The sequence below is a fragment of the Chelonoidis abingdonii genome, chromosome 16 (assembly GCF_003597395.2).
Source record: "Chelonoidis abingdonii isolate Lonesome George chromosome 16, CheloAbing_2.0, whole genome shotgun sequence".
Lineage (NCBI taxonomy): Eukaryota > Metazoa > Chordata > Testudines > Testudinidae > Chelonoidis > Chelonoidis abingdonii.
Window position 1 is genome coordinate 15,973,588 of NC_133784.1, and position 16,692 is coordinate 15,990,279.

The 16,692-nt window shown below is 50.1% G+C and overlaps 1 protein-coding gene across 2 annotated transcripts in view; it reads right to left on the reverse strand.

Moving 5' to 3' along the window:
- The window catches only part of HELLS (helicase, lymphoid specific), a 56,360-nt gene that overhangs the window by 13,819 nt on the left and 25,849 nt on the right, over positions 1-16,692 (reverse strand). For both annotated transcript variants that reach the window (XM_032792423.2, XM_075072857.1), the window contains exon 13: positions 16,434-16,595. In XM_032792423.2, coding sequence (XP_032648314.1) covers positions 16,434-16,595 — 162 coding nt within the window. The remainder of the gene's footprint in view (positions 1-16,433; positions 16,596-16,692) is intronic.

A 16,692-nucleotide genomic window follows, 5' to 3' on the forward strand; every position in this document is an offset into this window, starting at 1 on the left:
GTTTTGGGTGTCGATGGCACCTGAAGCTGACAGAAGCCTCCACTGCTATCCAGAGTTGCAGGCAAGGTATGGGATGGGCAGCATTGCTCAATTTGAGCTGGGGCACGACTTCCTGAAAGGGGTATTGAGCTGCCGGCGTGGGTCTTGTGGGAGATAGGAGATCTTCCCTGCACTGTCTTCTTTGGCTTCTTGGCCAGAGCCATGGAGGGGGATCGATGCCCTAGTGCCAAGTTGGACTATTGCTCCGGTGCCAGAGTGAGTGCAGACTCCATCAGGAGCACTTTAACGCGGTTGTCCTGCTCCTTTTTCGTCCTGGGTTTGAAGGACTTATGAATATGACACTTGTCACTTATGTGCCCTTTGCCCAAGCACCTTAGGCAGCTACTATGGGGATCACTGATGGACATAGCCTGTTTGCAATGATCACAGTGCTTAAAGCATGCTCTGTCCCCACGACTAAAGAAGATTTTAAGAACTACTACTAAGGGTAATTAATTCAACTACTATCTATATACAATTATATTACAGGTTTTGTAACGTTCGCAAGAACGGAGAACAAAACAATGCTAGCCAAAGCAGCAGGTGCTCCAGCACCATCACTGGTGGCAAGAAGGAACTGAGGGTGGGAGGAGCTGGTAGTGCCCCTTATACAGAGCATGTGCATGGCACTCCAGAGGGCGCCAGAGCCGGTCCCCTATGGATACTGCTGAGGGGAAAAACTTTACCAGCACTGGTGCATGTGGTGAGCACACACACCTAATATGGAATGGACACAAGAAAGCACTTAAAGAACCAGTCTCTTATAAAAGAGAGTTACTCACCTTTGTAACTGTTGTTCTTCGAGATGTGTTGCTCATATCCATTCCAGTTAGGCGTACGCGCGCCGCGTGCATGTTCATTGGAGATTTTAACCCTAGCAACACTCAGTGGGCTGGCAGGGCGCCCCCTGGAGTGGCGCCGCTATGGTGCCGGATATATACCCCTGCCGGCCCCTCCGCTCCTCAGTTCCTTCTTGCCGGCTACTCCGACAGTGGAGAAGGAGGGCGGGTTTGGACTGGATATGAGCAACACATCTGAAAGAACAACAGTTACAAAGGTGAGTAACCGTCTTTTCTTGAGTCCTTGCTCATACCCATTTCAGTTAGGTGATTCCCAAGCCTTACCTAGGCGGTGGGGTCGGAGTGAGATGTTGGAGAATGTAAGACCGCTGAGCCAAAGGCAGCATCGTCTCTGGACTGCTGGACCAATGCATAGTGTGATGCAAAGGTGTGGATGGAAGACCAGGTAGCTGCACGACGTATTTCCTGGATGGGAACATGGGCCAGGAAAGCGGCAGATGAGGCTTGAGCCCGAGTAGAGTGGGCGGTGAGATGGCCAGTCGGAATGTGGGCCAAGTCGTAGCATGTCCGGATACAGGATGTCACCCAAGATGAGATCTGTTGGGGAGAGACTGGCATGCCCTTCATGCGCTCTGCGACCGTACAAATAGCTGAGGCGAACGTCTGAAAGGTTTGGTCCTCTGAATGTAAAAGGTGAGAGCCCGGCGGACATCCAGGGTATGCAGCTGTTGTTCCTGGCGCTATGAGTGCAGCTCCGGGAAACAGACTGGTAGAAAGATGTCTTGATTAACGTGGAAGGCAGAGATCACCTTAGGGAGGAATGCTGGGTGCGGTCGCATCTGTACCTTGTCCTTGTGGAATACCGTATACGGAAGATCCACAATCAAAGCGCGAAGTTCCGATACTCGTCTAGCCGAGGTGATAGTGACAAGGAAGGCTGTCTTCCAGGACAGGTACAGCAGCTAGCATGTGACTAAAGGCTCAAAGGGGGGGCCCATGAGCCTAGCTAATATGAGGTTGAGATCCCAGGTAGGGGAAGGGCGCTTGACCTGAGGGTAGAGCTGCTCCAAGCCCTTGAGGAATCTGGAAACTATGGGAGGAGAGAAGATCGAACTGCAATTTTTCCCAGGATGGAAAGTGGAAATAGCTGCAAGATGCACCCTTACAGAAGAGATCGCCAGGCCCTGCTCCTTGACGGACCATAAATAGTCCAAGATAATGGGGATCGATACACCTTCGGGAATAAAGTCATGCTGGGCGCACCAGTGGGAGAAGCGCTTCCACTTGGCGAGACATGTTGCCCGCTTGGAAGGTTTTCTGCTTCCCAGCAGCACCTGTTGCACAGAGGTGGAACAATGCAATTCAGATTGGTTCAACCAGACAGCCGCCATACTGTCAGATGAAGGGACTACAGGTCCGGGTGGTGAAGCCTGCCGAAGTCCTGCGTTATGAGATCCGGGCAGAGTGGCAGGGGGATCGGGGCTGCCAGAGAGTGGTCGAGCAGCAGGGTGTACCAGTGCTGTCTCGGCCATGCCGGAGCTATCAATATTAGTTGCGTTCTGTCCCTGCGGAGTTTGAATAGAACTCTGTTGATGAGAGGAAAAGGTGGGAAGGCATAAAATAGGTGACCTTTCCAGGGAATTAGGAACGCGTCCGAGAGGGAGCCTGGGAAGCGACCCTGCAGGGAGCAGAACACCTGGTATTTCCTGTTCTCTTGGGAGGCAAAGAGGTCTATCTGGGGAAACCCCACTTCCGGAATACAGAATGGAAAATGTCCGGATGGATGGACCATTCATGAGACAGGAAGGACTTGCTCAGGTGATCCGGGAGAGAGTTCCAGACTCCTGGGAGAAAGGAGGAGACCAGGTCTACTGAATGGTCTATGCAGAAGTCCCACAGTTGCATCGCCTCTTGACAAAGGGGGGAGGATCGCGTCCCTCCCTGCTTGTTTATGTAATGCATGGCCGTCGTGTTGTCTCGATGTTGGTCTGTGAATCACTGCAATACATTCAACGTGCCCCGTAGATGACGCTGAGAGTTAGGCCGCCCGCTCGGAACCGATCCTCAGATTGTGTTGATCTATTGATGCTGTCGCGGCTCAATTCCAGAGAGGACCACAGGCTTGGATGCGAAGGTGCCCTAAGGAGCACCCTCAATGTCCGAGAGATGAAGGCTCGTGTCAGGTACGCAGAGGGCTGCGGTGGATGGAACAGTCGACCCGTACACATCAGGGATGGAATTCAAGCAACCAGTCGAGGGAGCCGATGCTCGATGAACTGTGAGTATCATGTCTATGGTTCCCTGTGCAGACGATAGACTGGCGAACCAAGTTTGAAGAGGCACGCAATGCAGTCTGGCGATGCTTGTGACCAAGTTGCAATGCAAGCCATGTGACTCGGCGAGCCCAAGCAAGTGCCGGCAGGTTTGTTGGGAAGCTTCGTAATCTTGTACAGAGGAGACTATAGCCTGAACCGTATTGCAAGGACGGAGTTCAGGTGACCTGTCCTATGAAGTTCTATTTCTGCAGCGCTAGCACCAGAAAGTTGGATTTTTCCAATTATTTCAGGCTAAGACGGGTGAATAGGTCGCTTTGATGACGCCCTGAGCGGTGACCTGCCTCGGGAGGTTCCCTCGAATATAGCCAGTCGTCAGAAGTATGCGCAAAGATACGTATCGATGCAGCGGAGGGAGCGGCGACTACTGCATACATTCGTGATACTCGAGGGCTAGGGAGGCCAAAGGGAAGACCGTAACTGGTAATGTGCATTCACCACAAAGGCTAAAGAAACCGTCTGTGGGGGAGGTGTCATAAATAGTATAGTCTAGGATTAATGTTCTTTTACCTGTTAATAAGGTAACAAAGGAAACAAACACCTGACACAGAGAACCAATCAGGAGAACCGGATTTTCAAAGTAAAGGGAGGGTGGGGGACGGGGCGGGGGTGGGGCGACCCTGGGAGAGTTTGGCTTTGTCTCGTTTTTTTATATTTATCCTCGGCTGGAGTAAACAAGCCTTTTCTTCTATCTCCAATCTCTGCTTCTACTATTTACTACAAGTGTGAGTTACAAAGGTAGCAAGCAATAGGCTTTATATGCTTTGTTGTATTTACATGTGTTAATTTGCTGGACTGGTTTAAATTGGCTATTTTTATCACTGTATATGTATCTTTTCTATATACATATATCCTTATGATCTTATCACGTGTTTAGTTTATATCATTTTCTCTTCTTTATATAAAGTTTTGCTTTTAAGACCTGGTTGATTTTATTACTGCTCTTGGGCGCACCCTCAAAAGTTTGGTTTGGGTCCCGCTGGTGGCTTGGTGGGACCGGAATTGTTACCCCTTGAGGCCCAGACTGACGTCTGCGATTGGTACAACCTCGCCTTCTGGTGAAGTCTTGCCTTGGCCGAGGCGGGGGGTAAGGGGCGCTGAGGTTGGGCCGGAAAGACCGTCTTTGAGTCTGTGGCGTATGCATTCCCAGCAAACGCATAATTACGCGATTGTCTTTTAGACTCTGTAGCCTAGGGTCCGTCTTCTGCAGAGAACAGGCCCTGGCCATCAAAGGTAAGTCTTGTATAGTCTGCTGAAGTTCAGGTGGCAGGCCTGACACTTGCAGCCATGATATACGTCGCATGGCGATTCCAGAGGCGACCGTTCTAGCTGCCGAATCGGCGGGGCATCCAGCAGCAAGGCCTGGAGGGAGGTCCTGCGCAACTTTCCTTCCCTTCCTCCAGGAGTGCTGAATTCCTGGCGGGAGTCCTGCGGGACTAGCTCTGTAAACTTCCCTACCGCCTCCCAGGTGTTATAGCTGTACCTACTCAGGAGGGCTTGTTGGTTTGCCACCCTGAGTTGGAGGCCTCCCGCGGAATAGATTTTCTTCCTAACAGATCCATTCGCCTGGCCTCCCTTGATTTAGGTGCAGGGGCTTGCTGGCCATGGCGCTCCCGTTCATTGACGGACTGTACAACCAATGAACAGGAGGAGGGTGCACATAAGGTACTCATACCCTTTGGAGGCACCATGTATTTCCGTTCAAAACCCCTCTGGCTGTGGGCGGTATGGATGCTGGGGATTGCCAGATGGTATCCGCTCTAGCCTGGATCGAACGAATGAAGGGAAGGGCACCCTAGTTTGGCGCCTCCGCGACAGTATATACTGATTACCGGGTCCTCCACCTCTGGAACTTCCTCTACGGCAAGTTGATATTCTGGCCGACAAGCCGCAGAAGGTCCTGGTGTGACCTGAGGTCGATTGGAGGTGGTCCGAGTGATGATGATCCCCGCCACCGCTTCATCCAGGGAGGAGGAGGATGAAACCCCGGGGACAAGCGGGTCCTGACTGACTCTGATCCTGGGGATGTCCGGTCCGGAAGATCCTGTGGGTTCCGGTGCGTTGGCAGGAGATTTCTCCGTACCAGCCGGGGGAGGTCTGCTAACACGGTGGCCTCTGGCGTTCGGTGTTCTGAAAGGCCAGAGCGTGATGGTATAGGGGGTTCACACCTGGGCTTGGTTAAATTCATACACCCCTGCATGGATGATGAATGCTGACCTTTTCCTTGTGCAGGTTCATCTAGCGGTAACTTTGCAGTACCCCTTGGTTAAGTCTATTGTAGAGATGAACTGGGCACGTCCCAACTTTTCCAATAGCTCATCGGTGCGTGCATAGATAGTTGTCGGACGAGTTACCGCATTTAGCTTACGGTAGTCCAACGCAAAGCGTATTTCCCCATCTGGTTTGGGTACCAGAACCACTGTGAGATGCCCATGCACTGGTAGATGAGAATTAATACCCATCTATAGCATGTTCCTGGATCTCCGTTTCCTAATAGGCAGCTTGTGCGTGAGGGGAACACCCGTAGGGTGGTTGTTCTAACTGGGTGACATTACCTGTGTCAATGAGGGTATGCTGTTCAGTCCGTCCTGGAGTGGCTGAGAACAATGGGGCGAAGCTAGTACACAGCCTCCTTGATTTTGTTGCCGCTGCGGACGTTCCAGGGTGGTTGAGAGGTTTCACCTCTTCACCGCCACCGTCTTTTTTCCGTTGTAGTAGATGCCGTCAGGCCACTCAGCATCGTCTCCTCCTGGCTGTAAAACTGAAACCTGTAAGTCTCTGGAATAAAAAGGCTTGAGAGAATTAACATGGTACACTTGGGTTGTAGTGAGGAATTGGGAAATGCAATGAGGTAGTTTAACAGCTTCCCCGGCGCTCTTGGGACCGTGAATGGCCCTTCCCATGATGCTTCACTTATTGGGCCTGTTGTGCCTTCAAGCCATAACCTGGTCTCCCTCTCTTGAAGGAACGGCTCTGGTATTTATCATACCAGTCCTTTTTGGCTCTTCTGAGTATCCTTTAGTTTTCTCTAGCAAGGGCTAGAGAAAATGGCGGAGGGTGTTCTGTAGGTTGCTACATAAAGTCAGAAGTTTAGGTTCCTGGAAGGTGTAAACCTCCCCATTGTTCTTCACAACTGTAAGGCCCCTTACCTCGTGGCCATACCAAGTTTCAAAGTGAACCCCCTAAAACTGGGATGTGGTACAGCCCTGTAAGCAAAGAGCAACTGCTGCAACACTAGTCCCAGTTGTTGAGTATTCATTCACGAATTTACGATCATGGCCCAAAGTTCCATTAACTTTCGACCAGGCATTGGTTTGAATGGTGGTACGGGGTGGCACCAAGTATCACCCATGAGTTTCCGCACAGGTTTTTCATGGTCTGCCAGGAAATTAGATCTGAATCTGTAAGGATATCGGAGGGCCAACTACCTGGCGAAAATGTCTGTTATGGGGGGCTGGCACACTGCTTTCGGCCTGGTGTGCCTAGAGCTTGACTGCTGTCCGGCCATCGGTAGCAAAGTCCACGAAAGTTAGTACGTACTGCTTTCCACCTGGGCGTCTTCTTGGACAGGACCCAGAATATCCACAGCTACTCGCGGCTGAACAAAGGGACCTCAATTATGGAAAGTGGCTGGAGAAGGGCCTTGACCAGATCTTGGGTTTTTTCCACTCTTTGGCACACTCACAAGACTGGACATACTGTGGGCACTCCCTTGCCCATTCCACCTCCATAAGAAGGACTTCCCCAACCTGTCCTTGGTTCTGTTCACCCCCAGCATGACCACTGGAATGAATCATGGGCTAAAGCTTAAGACGCTTCCCTTACTCTAGTGGACCCCGCTTTGTGCGGCTGCCATCTCTTGGTGTCCACCGGAAAGAATTTCCTTGTAAAAAGTCCTTGGCATAACAACCGGGATCTGTGAGAAGAGCTGAGAGGCGTGCGTCTCGCTCCTTCCCCCCACCCAAGCTTTCTGAAGGTTGTCTCTGCTTCTGCTCAGTCTGGAACTGTTCGCCTTGAAGCCGGGAATGTTTCTGACATGCTGGACTTGGGCTTGTCCCTCTGGAAGAGATATAGTGCAGGGGTGTTTCTGTTTGCAGGTGACCGCTCTCCGCTGTGCACCTGGGGTATTTCAGGCTCTGGCTGAGCCTCTTCGTATGGTTGTCTGTTGTTCTGCCAGTTTCAGGCTCGTTGGTCCCTCTGCTTTGGGTTTGAAGATGTGTGTTGCTACTTGCTTGGTCCTGGTGTTGGTTGCTGTTCCAGTTCTGGGCCTGGACTGGGGTGCTGTCTGGTTCAGCCGTTGTCATGGGCTCCGGGTCCACTACCTCAGTCTGGTCTTGGTAACACAAACAGGTTTCTGTGGACGGCTCAGGAACAGGAATGGGTCTGGAAGCTTGCCCTGGTTTGGCTGCGAGTAACCATTCGTACTCTCTTCGCCCACTTCACTTGGTTGGCCAAGTCTTCCCCATAGCATGGGGATGGAATAATTGTCATAGACTTGCAAAAGTCCACATTCTACCAGCCTTTTGTACTGGACAGGCAGTTCAGCTGTAGGCAATCCACCGCTTGTGACATGAAGGGTAAATGGGTCCACTTTGGCCTTTGGGTTGATGAGTTTGGGCTCGACGAAGGATTGGTGGATAGCTGACACTTGTACCTCCCTTGTCTCTCGCACGCGGTCACCTTCCTTCGCCCACTCTCAAATTTTCTTCTTCGCTCCAAGGGGATTTGAGAAGGTTCTGGGCCAGGAAATGCGTAGGATGAGGGTGGTGTAATGACTTGACCCGGGTGGGGTTCGTGGGCAGTTGGCCTTGATGTGTCCCAATTTCATTAGCACTTATAGCATCTTCCAGATAACGGGTCACTGGGTTGAAGTCAGTTGCTGAAGATGGTGGGGTGGAAGGATAGGGTGTCTGGCGGTGTAGGTGGGTTTTTTGGAGGTGCCCTCGTTGATAGGGTTTATTGTCGGTGGTGCCCTTTAGGGTTTTCAACCCTTTAACAGTAGCTTTCTCGCTTTCTGCCAACTTCCATCCATTTGGCTCGGCAATCTCCCCCGCTCGGTGAGAGTTTTGGGATTTCCATCTAGGATGTACCGTGTATGTCCCTCAGTGAAACACCATACCCAGAACTGCTCCATTCGCCATGAGGTGACGCAAGTTGTTTCAAACAGTTTGAACCCGGGTTCCTGATATCCAGGCGTCACAATGCTACCCACGTAGTAGGCGTGTTTGGGAAATGACCATCTGGTTTCCACTTTTGGTTTCTGAACCGCTGACGGGCTGATCCGGGGTTATCCTATTCTGGAATCTGGCCTGGCTTGAAAAGTTTATAATCGTCCATTTGGTCCTTGGCATTTCAGCGCCACGTCTGCTAAGGGTCCACTGAGGTGTGACCTCAGCTCTATCATGTACTGGTCGTCCGGGCATCTGTACCCAAGACAGGCCTTTCAAAAATTTATCTAAGAAGGTCCCGTGTCATCACCTGCCCCTCTTTGGTTAAAAAAAAATTTGGGGGAAAAAAAAAAAAAAAAAAAATTTTTTCCCCTGTGTGGTTGAACAACAGCTGGCGCCGGGGGGTTAGATTGGTTTGGGTTCTGTTGCTTAGCCTGTTCTATACTCCAGTTATGCTTTATCTGTTTGTCCTCTCTCAACTTTCTTGTTGGTGTTCTCCCTCTGAGTTCTACTGTCCTTCTGTGGGCTGCATCATCTTCTTGTTTTCTTTGGATGGGCTGCTCTTCTTCTTGTTGTTTTCTTTGGTGGGCCTGCATCTTTGGCCTGCCTGGTCCTTTTGGAAGCTGCCAGTTTGATTTGTTCCCTCTTTTTCTTTCAGCTCCATCTTTTTTGTTTTATTTGTAGGTCTTGTAGTTTTGTTTTCCATGTTCGGCTTGTGCTCTGCGGATTTTTGGTTTGTTCCTTCCTTGGAAGTCATGGTTTCTGTTTTCTTGTTTGGGGTGCCCTCTGGTGTTTTGTTGTCTGTAATTGCCGGCATTCTGCTGTCTCCCTGTTTTCTGCCTAGCAACTGGTTTTTTTCTTCCTCTGGGCTCTTTGATATCCAATTTCCACCAAACAAAGCCACTGTATTTAGCCTGTGGTGTAGCCTGGGCTGGATAGCTTGACTCCCAAGGGGAATCCTATTGTTTAACAAAAGACCGTAATGGCTTCTCTTATGTCTTTGTGCAAAAACCAGCTGCTGAAACAGGCAGGAAAAAGAATTTTTCTCTCTGGCAACTTTAACACCAACGCCCTTTCTCACTGCTAATCCTAGCAGGGAAAAAGAAAATAATATAATCTCCCTGGATTCTGGCTTCTTATTACCAAAACGGCGCTGCAACCATGTGATAGAGCTTCTGTCCAAACCTGGACCTTAGTGTCCAAAATCTGGGCTTAGCATGAACTGCCCCAAGCTTATTAGCACTTTGGGTCTGCATATCGCTGCATCAATCAAGTTCAAGGCTCTTGAATAGCCTTCCGGGGTTTCCCCAAACCTATCCCTGGGGGACCTCCACGACCAGACCCCATAGGTCTCCCACCAAAAGGAAAAACAAGCTCCTTGTCCCCTCATTATTCTCCTCCCCGCTTTTCCTTCCTGGATTTGCCTGGGCGATACTAGTACTTAACTCCTTGAATACAATCGAGCGAGGGCTATTACCTCCTGAGGCTAATGCATTCAAACCTAGTCAAAGCTAAACAACACCAAGAATTTTTCCCCCTCCTCCGTCGTAGCTTTAACGCAGAAGGAAAAAAACTCAACCAGGTCTTAAAAGAAAACTTTATATAAAAAGAAAAAATGCATATAAACTAAACACTGCATTAAGAGATCAATACAGGAATATGCTTATAGAAAATAGTATAAAACAGTCGATCAAAACATAGCATTTTAAACCATCCCTTCCCTGTCGCAAATACACACAATGTAAATACAACAAAGATATAACCGCCTATTGCTTGCTACCTTGTACTCACAACTTGGTAGTAAAAGGGTAGACAAGAAGATTGGAGATAGAAGAAAAGCTTGTTTACTCACAGCCGAGGAAAACAAAAAGACCGAGAACAAAGCCAAAATACCTCAGAGGTTCCCAGCCCTTACTTTGAAATCCGGTTTCCTGATTGGTCTCTGGTCAGGTGTTTGGTTCCTTTGTTAACCTTTACAGGTAAAAGAACATTAACCCTAGCTATCTATTTATGACACCCCCAGCCAGACGGTATTACGCTTTGGTGGTGAATGTCACATTACCAGTTTACGGTCCTTCCCTTTGGCCTCTCCTCAGCCCCTCGGATATTCACGAAGTGTATGGCAAGTAGTCGCCGCCTCCCTCCGCTGTCATCGAATACGTATCTTTCATACCTCGACGACTGGCTTATTCGAGGGACCTCCGAGGCACAGGTCACCGCTCATGTGGCGTCATCAAGGACCTTTCACCTTCCTAGGCCTGATAATCAATTTGGAAAATCCACTTCTGGTGCCTGCGCTGAGAATAGAATTCATAGGGGTCACGCTGGACTCCAGTCTTGCAACGGTTTCAGGCTATAGTCTCCCTTGTACAAAGATTACAAAGCTTCCCAACAACCTCGCGGCACTTGCCTTGGCCTCCTCGTCCATGGCTGCATTGCACTTCGTCACAAAGCACGCCAGACTGCGCATTGCGTCCTCTTCAAACTTGGCTCGCCTCAGTCTATCGTCTGCACAGGGACACCATAGACAATGATCTCACAGTTCCATCGAGCATTCTGGGCTCCCTCGACTGGTTGCTGATGCCATCCCTGATGTGTACGGGTCGACTGTTCCATCCACCGCAGCCTTCGTCCTAACAACGACGCCTCATCTTTCGGCGTGGGGTGCTCTCATTAGGGCACCTTCGCACTCAAGGCCTTTGGTCCTCTCTGGAATTGGCCGCTACACATCAATGTCCACACTCTGAGAGCGGTCCGAGCGGCGGCCAAACTTCTCAGCGCATCTACAGGGCCGTTGTGTTGCAGTGGTTCACATGGCTTGGTGGGACCGGAATTGTTACCCCCTTGAGGCCCAGACTGACATCTGCGATTGGTACGACCTCGCCTTCTGGTGAAGTCTTGCCTTGGCCGAGGCAGGGGGTAGGGGCACTGAGGTTGGGGCCGGAAAGACCGTCTTTGTGTCTGTGGCATATGCATTCCCAGCGAACGCATCATTACGCAATTGTCTTTTAGACTCTGTAGCCTAGGGTCCGTCTTCTGTGAGAACAGGCCCTGGCCATGAAAAGGTAAGTCTTGTATAGTCTGCTGAAGTTCAGGTGGCAGGCCTGACACTTGCAGCCATGATATACGTCGCATGGCGATTCCAGAGGCGACTGTTCTAGCTGCCGAATCAGTGGCATCCAGTGAGACCTGGAGGGAGGTCCGCACAACTTTCTTCCCTTCCTCCAGGAGTGCTGTGAATTCCTGGCGGGAGTCCTGCGGGACTAGCTCTGTAAAATTCCCTACCGCCTCCCAGGTATTATAGCTGTACCTACTCAGGAGGGCTTGTTGGTTCGCCACCCTGAGTTGGAGACCTCCCGCGGAATAAATTTTTCTTCCTAACAGATCCACTTGCCTGGCCTCCCTTGATTTAGGTCCAGGGGCTTGCTGGCCATGGCGCTCCCATTCATTGATGGACTGTACAACCAATGAACAGGGAGGGGGGTACACATAAAAGGTACTCATAGCCTTTGGAGGGTACCATGTATTTCTGTTCGACCCCTCTGGCTGTAGGCGGTATGGATGCCGGGGATTGCCAGAAGGTATCTGCTCTAGCCTGGATTGAACAAATGAAGAGGACGGCCACCCTAGTTGGTGCCTCCGCCGACAGTATACTGATTACCGGGTCCTCCACCTCAGGAACTTCCTCTACAGGTAAGTTGATATTAAGGGCGACATGCCGCAGAAGATCCTGGTGTGACCTGAGGTCGATTGGAGGTGGCCCTGATGAGGACGTCCCCACCACCACTTTATCTGGGGAGGAGGAGGATGAAAGCCCCGGGACAAGCGGGTCATGGACTGACTCCTAATCCTGAGGAATGTCTGGAGCCAGTAGATCTTGTGGGTCTGGTACGTAGGCAGGAGATTCCTCCATACCAGCCGGAGGAAGTCTGCTAACGGTGGCCTCTGGCGCTCGGTGTTCGGAAGGGTCAGAGCGTGATGGTATAGGGGGTTCACCCTGGGCTTGGTAATAAGCCCAAGGCATCCAAAAGGACCACTGATGAGGTCCCTGGTCCGGGCCGAGGGTTCCTTGGGCGAACCTGTTGTGAGTATCCGAATCCCCATAGGATGCACTGTCTGCATGGGATGAGGTAGATGGATGATGAGAAGGCCACGGGGGGTGGAGACCATTTGATGCGGGTCCCTGCGTCCACTCGATCTGTCCCCACGCGGTGCCGGAGAACGGTACCGTAAGTCGTACTGGTGCCGGGAATGAGACCGGGACCTGCGACTGGCGCGGTGCCGGGAGGTCAACCGGTGCCTTGAATCGCTGTGCCGAGATCGGCTGCGAGAGGTATGGTACCGCGAGTGGTGTCGGGACCTGGAGCGGTGCTGAGGGTATCCAGTCGGCGACCGGGATCTCAAACGGTGCTGCGAGTACTACCTCGATGGAGAGCGATACCGGGACTGCGAACGGCGCCGGGACCAGGATCGATGATGGGACCGAGAGTGCCTGCGGGACCTGGATCGGGACCGGCGACATTCAGTGCTACTGGGCAAAGACGGTCTCATGAGGGCCGGCTTGCCTATTGACTGAACAACCCACACCAGCAGTGCTGGGGGTTGAGGCAGCTCAGGCTCTGTCAAGGCAATCAAGTCTCATGGAGAATGTTTCTGGAGTGGAGGGCACGATAAGCTCAACCACGGCGCGTGCCAGGGAGCTGGTAGGCACTGGACTCGTCGGCTCTTGCGAGGCCGGAATCAACGGTGCAGAGGACGTCGGTGCTGCGACAGTTGTCAGTGCCGGGCGGTCCGATTTAGCTAAGAGCTCAGACTGTGGTGAACAGCAGCCACAGGAGGCTTGCGCTTCTTGCTCCTTGGTGAGAGAGAGCGGTGCAGGGCAGGAGCTTGGGCCGGTGATGGCTGATGTCAAGGAGCCTTCACTGTCAGCGCGCACTCCGGTACAGAAGAGGCACTTGTTCCCAGTGCCGCAGGCGGTGCCAAAGAGGGAGGAGTCAGAGCTGCCTCCATCAAGAGTTGCTTCAGGCGAATGTCCTGCTCTTTTTTAGTCCGGGGCTTGAAAGCCTTGCAGATGCAGCACTTGTCTGTGAGATGGGATTCACCCAAGCACTTGAGACAGGAGTCGTGAGGATCTCCTGTGGGCATCGGCCTATGACAGGCCGAGCACGGTTTGAAGCCCGGTGAACCGGGCATGGGCCCCGGTACCGGGTGAGGGGAAGGGGCTAACCCCCGATCCCTCTTAACTATATACAATAACTACTACAGAACTAATAAAACTAAACACTAACTATACTTCTAGGAAATCGAACTATATACACAATACAATAGAAATGAGCGAATCGCTAGGGAGGTGGAGGTCAGCTAAGCTATGCTTCACTGTTCCAACGACCGACACGGGTGGTAAGAAGGAACTGAGGAGCAGAGGGGCCGGCAGGGATATATATCCGGCACCATAGCGGCGCCACTCCAGGGGGTGCCTTGCCGGCCCACCGAGTGTTGCTAGGGTAAAAATCTCCAGCGAACATGCATGCGGCGCGCGCACACCTAACTGGAATGGATATGAGCAAGCACTCGAAGAACTGACCCTACCATGTGTGAACTTGGCTCTGATTTATCATGCTGGTCAAGATCCTTCTGATATCTCTTCAAGCAGGCCAGGGTCAATGTGCAGCCAGCCTTCACACCTGGGGCCACATCCAGTTGTGGCCAAAGAGAATGACACACATTATTGATGACTGCCCTCTGACAAGATCTGATGGTCTCCGAGGCCAGTCTGAGGTATCTACACTTGGCAGAGGAGGCTGCCACAAATTGCCTTGGCAAGCTCTGCATTTGATAAGAAAATGACTATTGAAGCTCATTCTCTAGTCCTACATAAAAAAGTTATGTTGTAACAATAACTGAAGTATGACCACTGAAGATGTCCAGTGGTTTACTACTTAACTAAACTTAAATTTAAAAAAAAAAAAAAAAGTGGCCTCAATTCTCAGTACACAACTTTAGATACTGAAAGCCTAATTTTCTAAGAGGAGCTTGGGCACACATTGCTCTTGTGGACTATCACAAACAACCTTAACTGTCACTTGAGCAAAAGGAAGGTCTCTTAGGGTATGTCTACATTATGAAATTAGGTCAATTTATAGAGTCTTTTTTTTGAAATCTTTTATACAGTCAATTGTGCGTGTCCCCACACAAAATGCTTTAAGTGCATTAAGTCGATGGACTGTATCCACAGTATCGAGGCTAGCGTCAACTTCCAGAGTGTTGAACTGTGGGTATCTATCCTACAGTTCCTGCAGTCTGCACTGCCCATTGGAATTCTGGGTTGAAATCCCAATGCCTGATGAGGCAAAAACAGCGTCGCGAATGGTTCTGGTACATGTTGTCAGGTCCCCCTCTCCCTCCATGAAAGCAACAGCAGACAAATTGTTTCGCACCTTTTTTCCTGGGTTACCTGAGCAGACGCCACACCATGGCAAGCATGGAGCCTTCTCAGGTCACTGTCACTGTATGTCTCCTGGGTGCTGGCAGACATGGGACTGCATTGCTACACAGCAGGGGCTCATTGCCTTTTGGCAGCAGAAGGTGCATTACGATTGGTAGCCATCGTTGTTGTACTCCTGGGTGCTCTTTTAGCCGACCTCAGTGAGGCTGGTCAGGGGCATCTGCGCAGACATGACAGTGACTCAGCCAGGTCATTCCCATCTTCTGCCGAGCACTCAGGAGATGCTGATGGCTAGCGGTCATACTGCACAGTCTGTTGCCAGCCTAAGATGTAAAAGATAGATGGAAAGGATCAAAACAAGAAATGATCCAATTTGTTTTGTGAAATCAACGGCCTGCTAAACCCAGGGTTTTGAGTTCAATCCTTAGGGGGCCATTCTGTGTGACAATTGTTTGTGTTCCTCCTTGATGCAAAGCCATCCCTTTTGTTGATTTTAATTCCCAATAAGCCATGTCGTCAGTTGCCCCTCCCTCCATCAGAGCAACGGCAGACAATTGTTTTGCGCCTTTCTTCAGCGCAGAACCAGAAGCTCCAAAAGCAAAACCAGGCAAGGAGACAACGGCAGCGCAGTGACGAGAGTGATGAGGACACAGACTTCTCACAAAGTACGGGCTGGGCAATGTGCCCATCATGCTGATGAGCTCTGTATGAGCTCTGCATGGTCACTTGTGCTGATCAGCTCGCCACGCTGGCCAAACAGGAAACGAAATTCAAAAGTTTGCAAGACTTTTCCTGTCTACCTGGCCAGTGCATCTGAGTTGAGAGCGCTGTCCAGAGCGGTCACAATGGAGCACTCTGCGATAGCTCCCGGAGGCTAATACTGACAAATTGCGTCCACACTACCCCAAATTCGACCCAGCAAGGCCGATTTCAGTGCTAATCCCCTCGGAGGTGGAGTAAAGAAACTGATTTAAAGAGCCCTTTAAGTCGGAAAAAAGGGCTTCGTCGTGTGGACGGGTCCAGGCTTAAATCAAGGTAACGCTACTAAATTTGACCTAAAATCGTAGTGTAGACCAGGCCTTAGCTGTGAACTATAGAAATACCATTATGTCCTTTCTAGGCTAAAACTAGCCAAGGAGCAACATTCTCTAAATTCTGTTCCCACTGAAATCAACAGCAATAAATTCCAATTAAAATAAGTGGCAGAAGGATTAAGCCCAGAACTATTAACAAAAAGCTTTTGCTCAATTTTATTATTTTCTTCAATAATAATCAGTGCTGAAGTTTATAAAGATTTAAGTATATGGAAAGTTTGACAGGGTGATGAGCCAATTTTGAGCTGAGAGGCAATGAAATAATAGATGAAAATCAAAGATCTCAAATCAGGAAAATATTTTAGAGACCTGTAACAAAAAAAATTTGACACACCAAAATTGTAAGGTAGGATGTTTCTATTGAACTTCAATGTATAGAATTCTAATATAACTAATGAACTGTGCATCTGTACACAAAACGGAACTGGTAAAAAAAAAAAAAAAAAAGTGTTTTAGAAGTCACTACTAGTGTAACCAATGCTATGGTATTTTCATTTGTGAACCACTGACAATAATAAGTTTTATACATTACTGAAGTCTACATCAGTAGGTACCTCATTGTTTCCGAGCAGCTTTTTAATGGTTCGATTTACAATAGCTGTATAGAAGGTTTCTTGTTTCTTTGCCAGTGGTGCATACACCACAACTTCTCGTTTAGGAGGAACCTCAAGAGCTACATCAGATTTCAGTCTTCTCAATAAGAAAGGCGTCAAAATCTAAAATGTAAACAAATATGTATTACACCCACTAAACACGTGGAGCCAAGCTCTCTAGTGCAGTGGTCTCCAACCTTTTTATGCACAAGATCAAGAT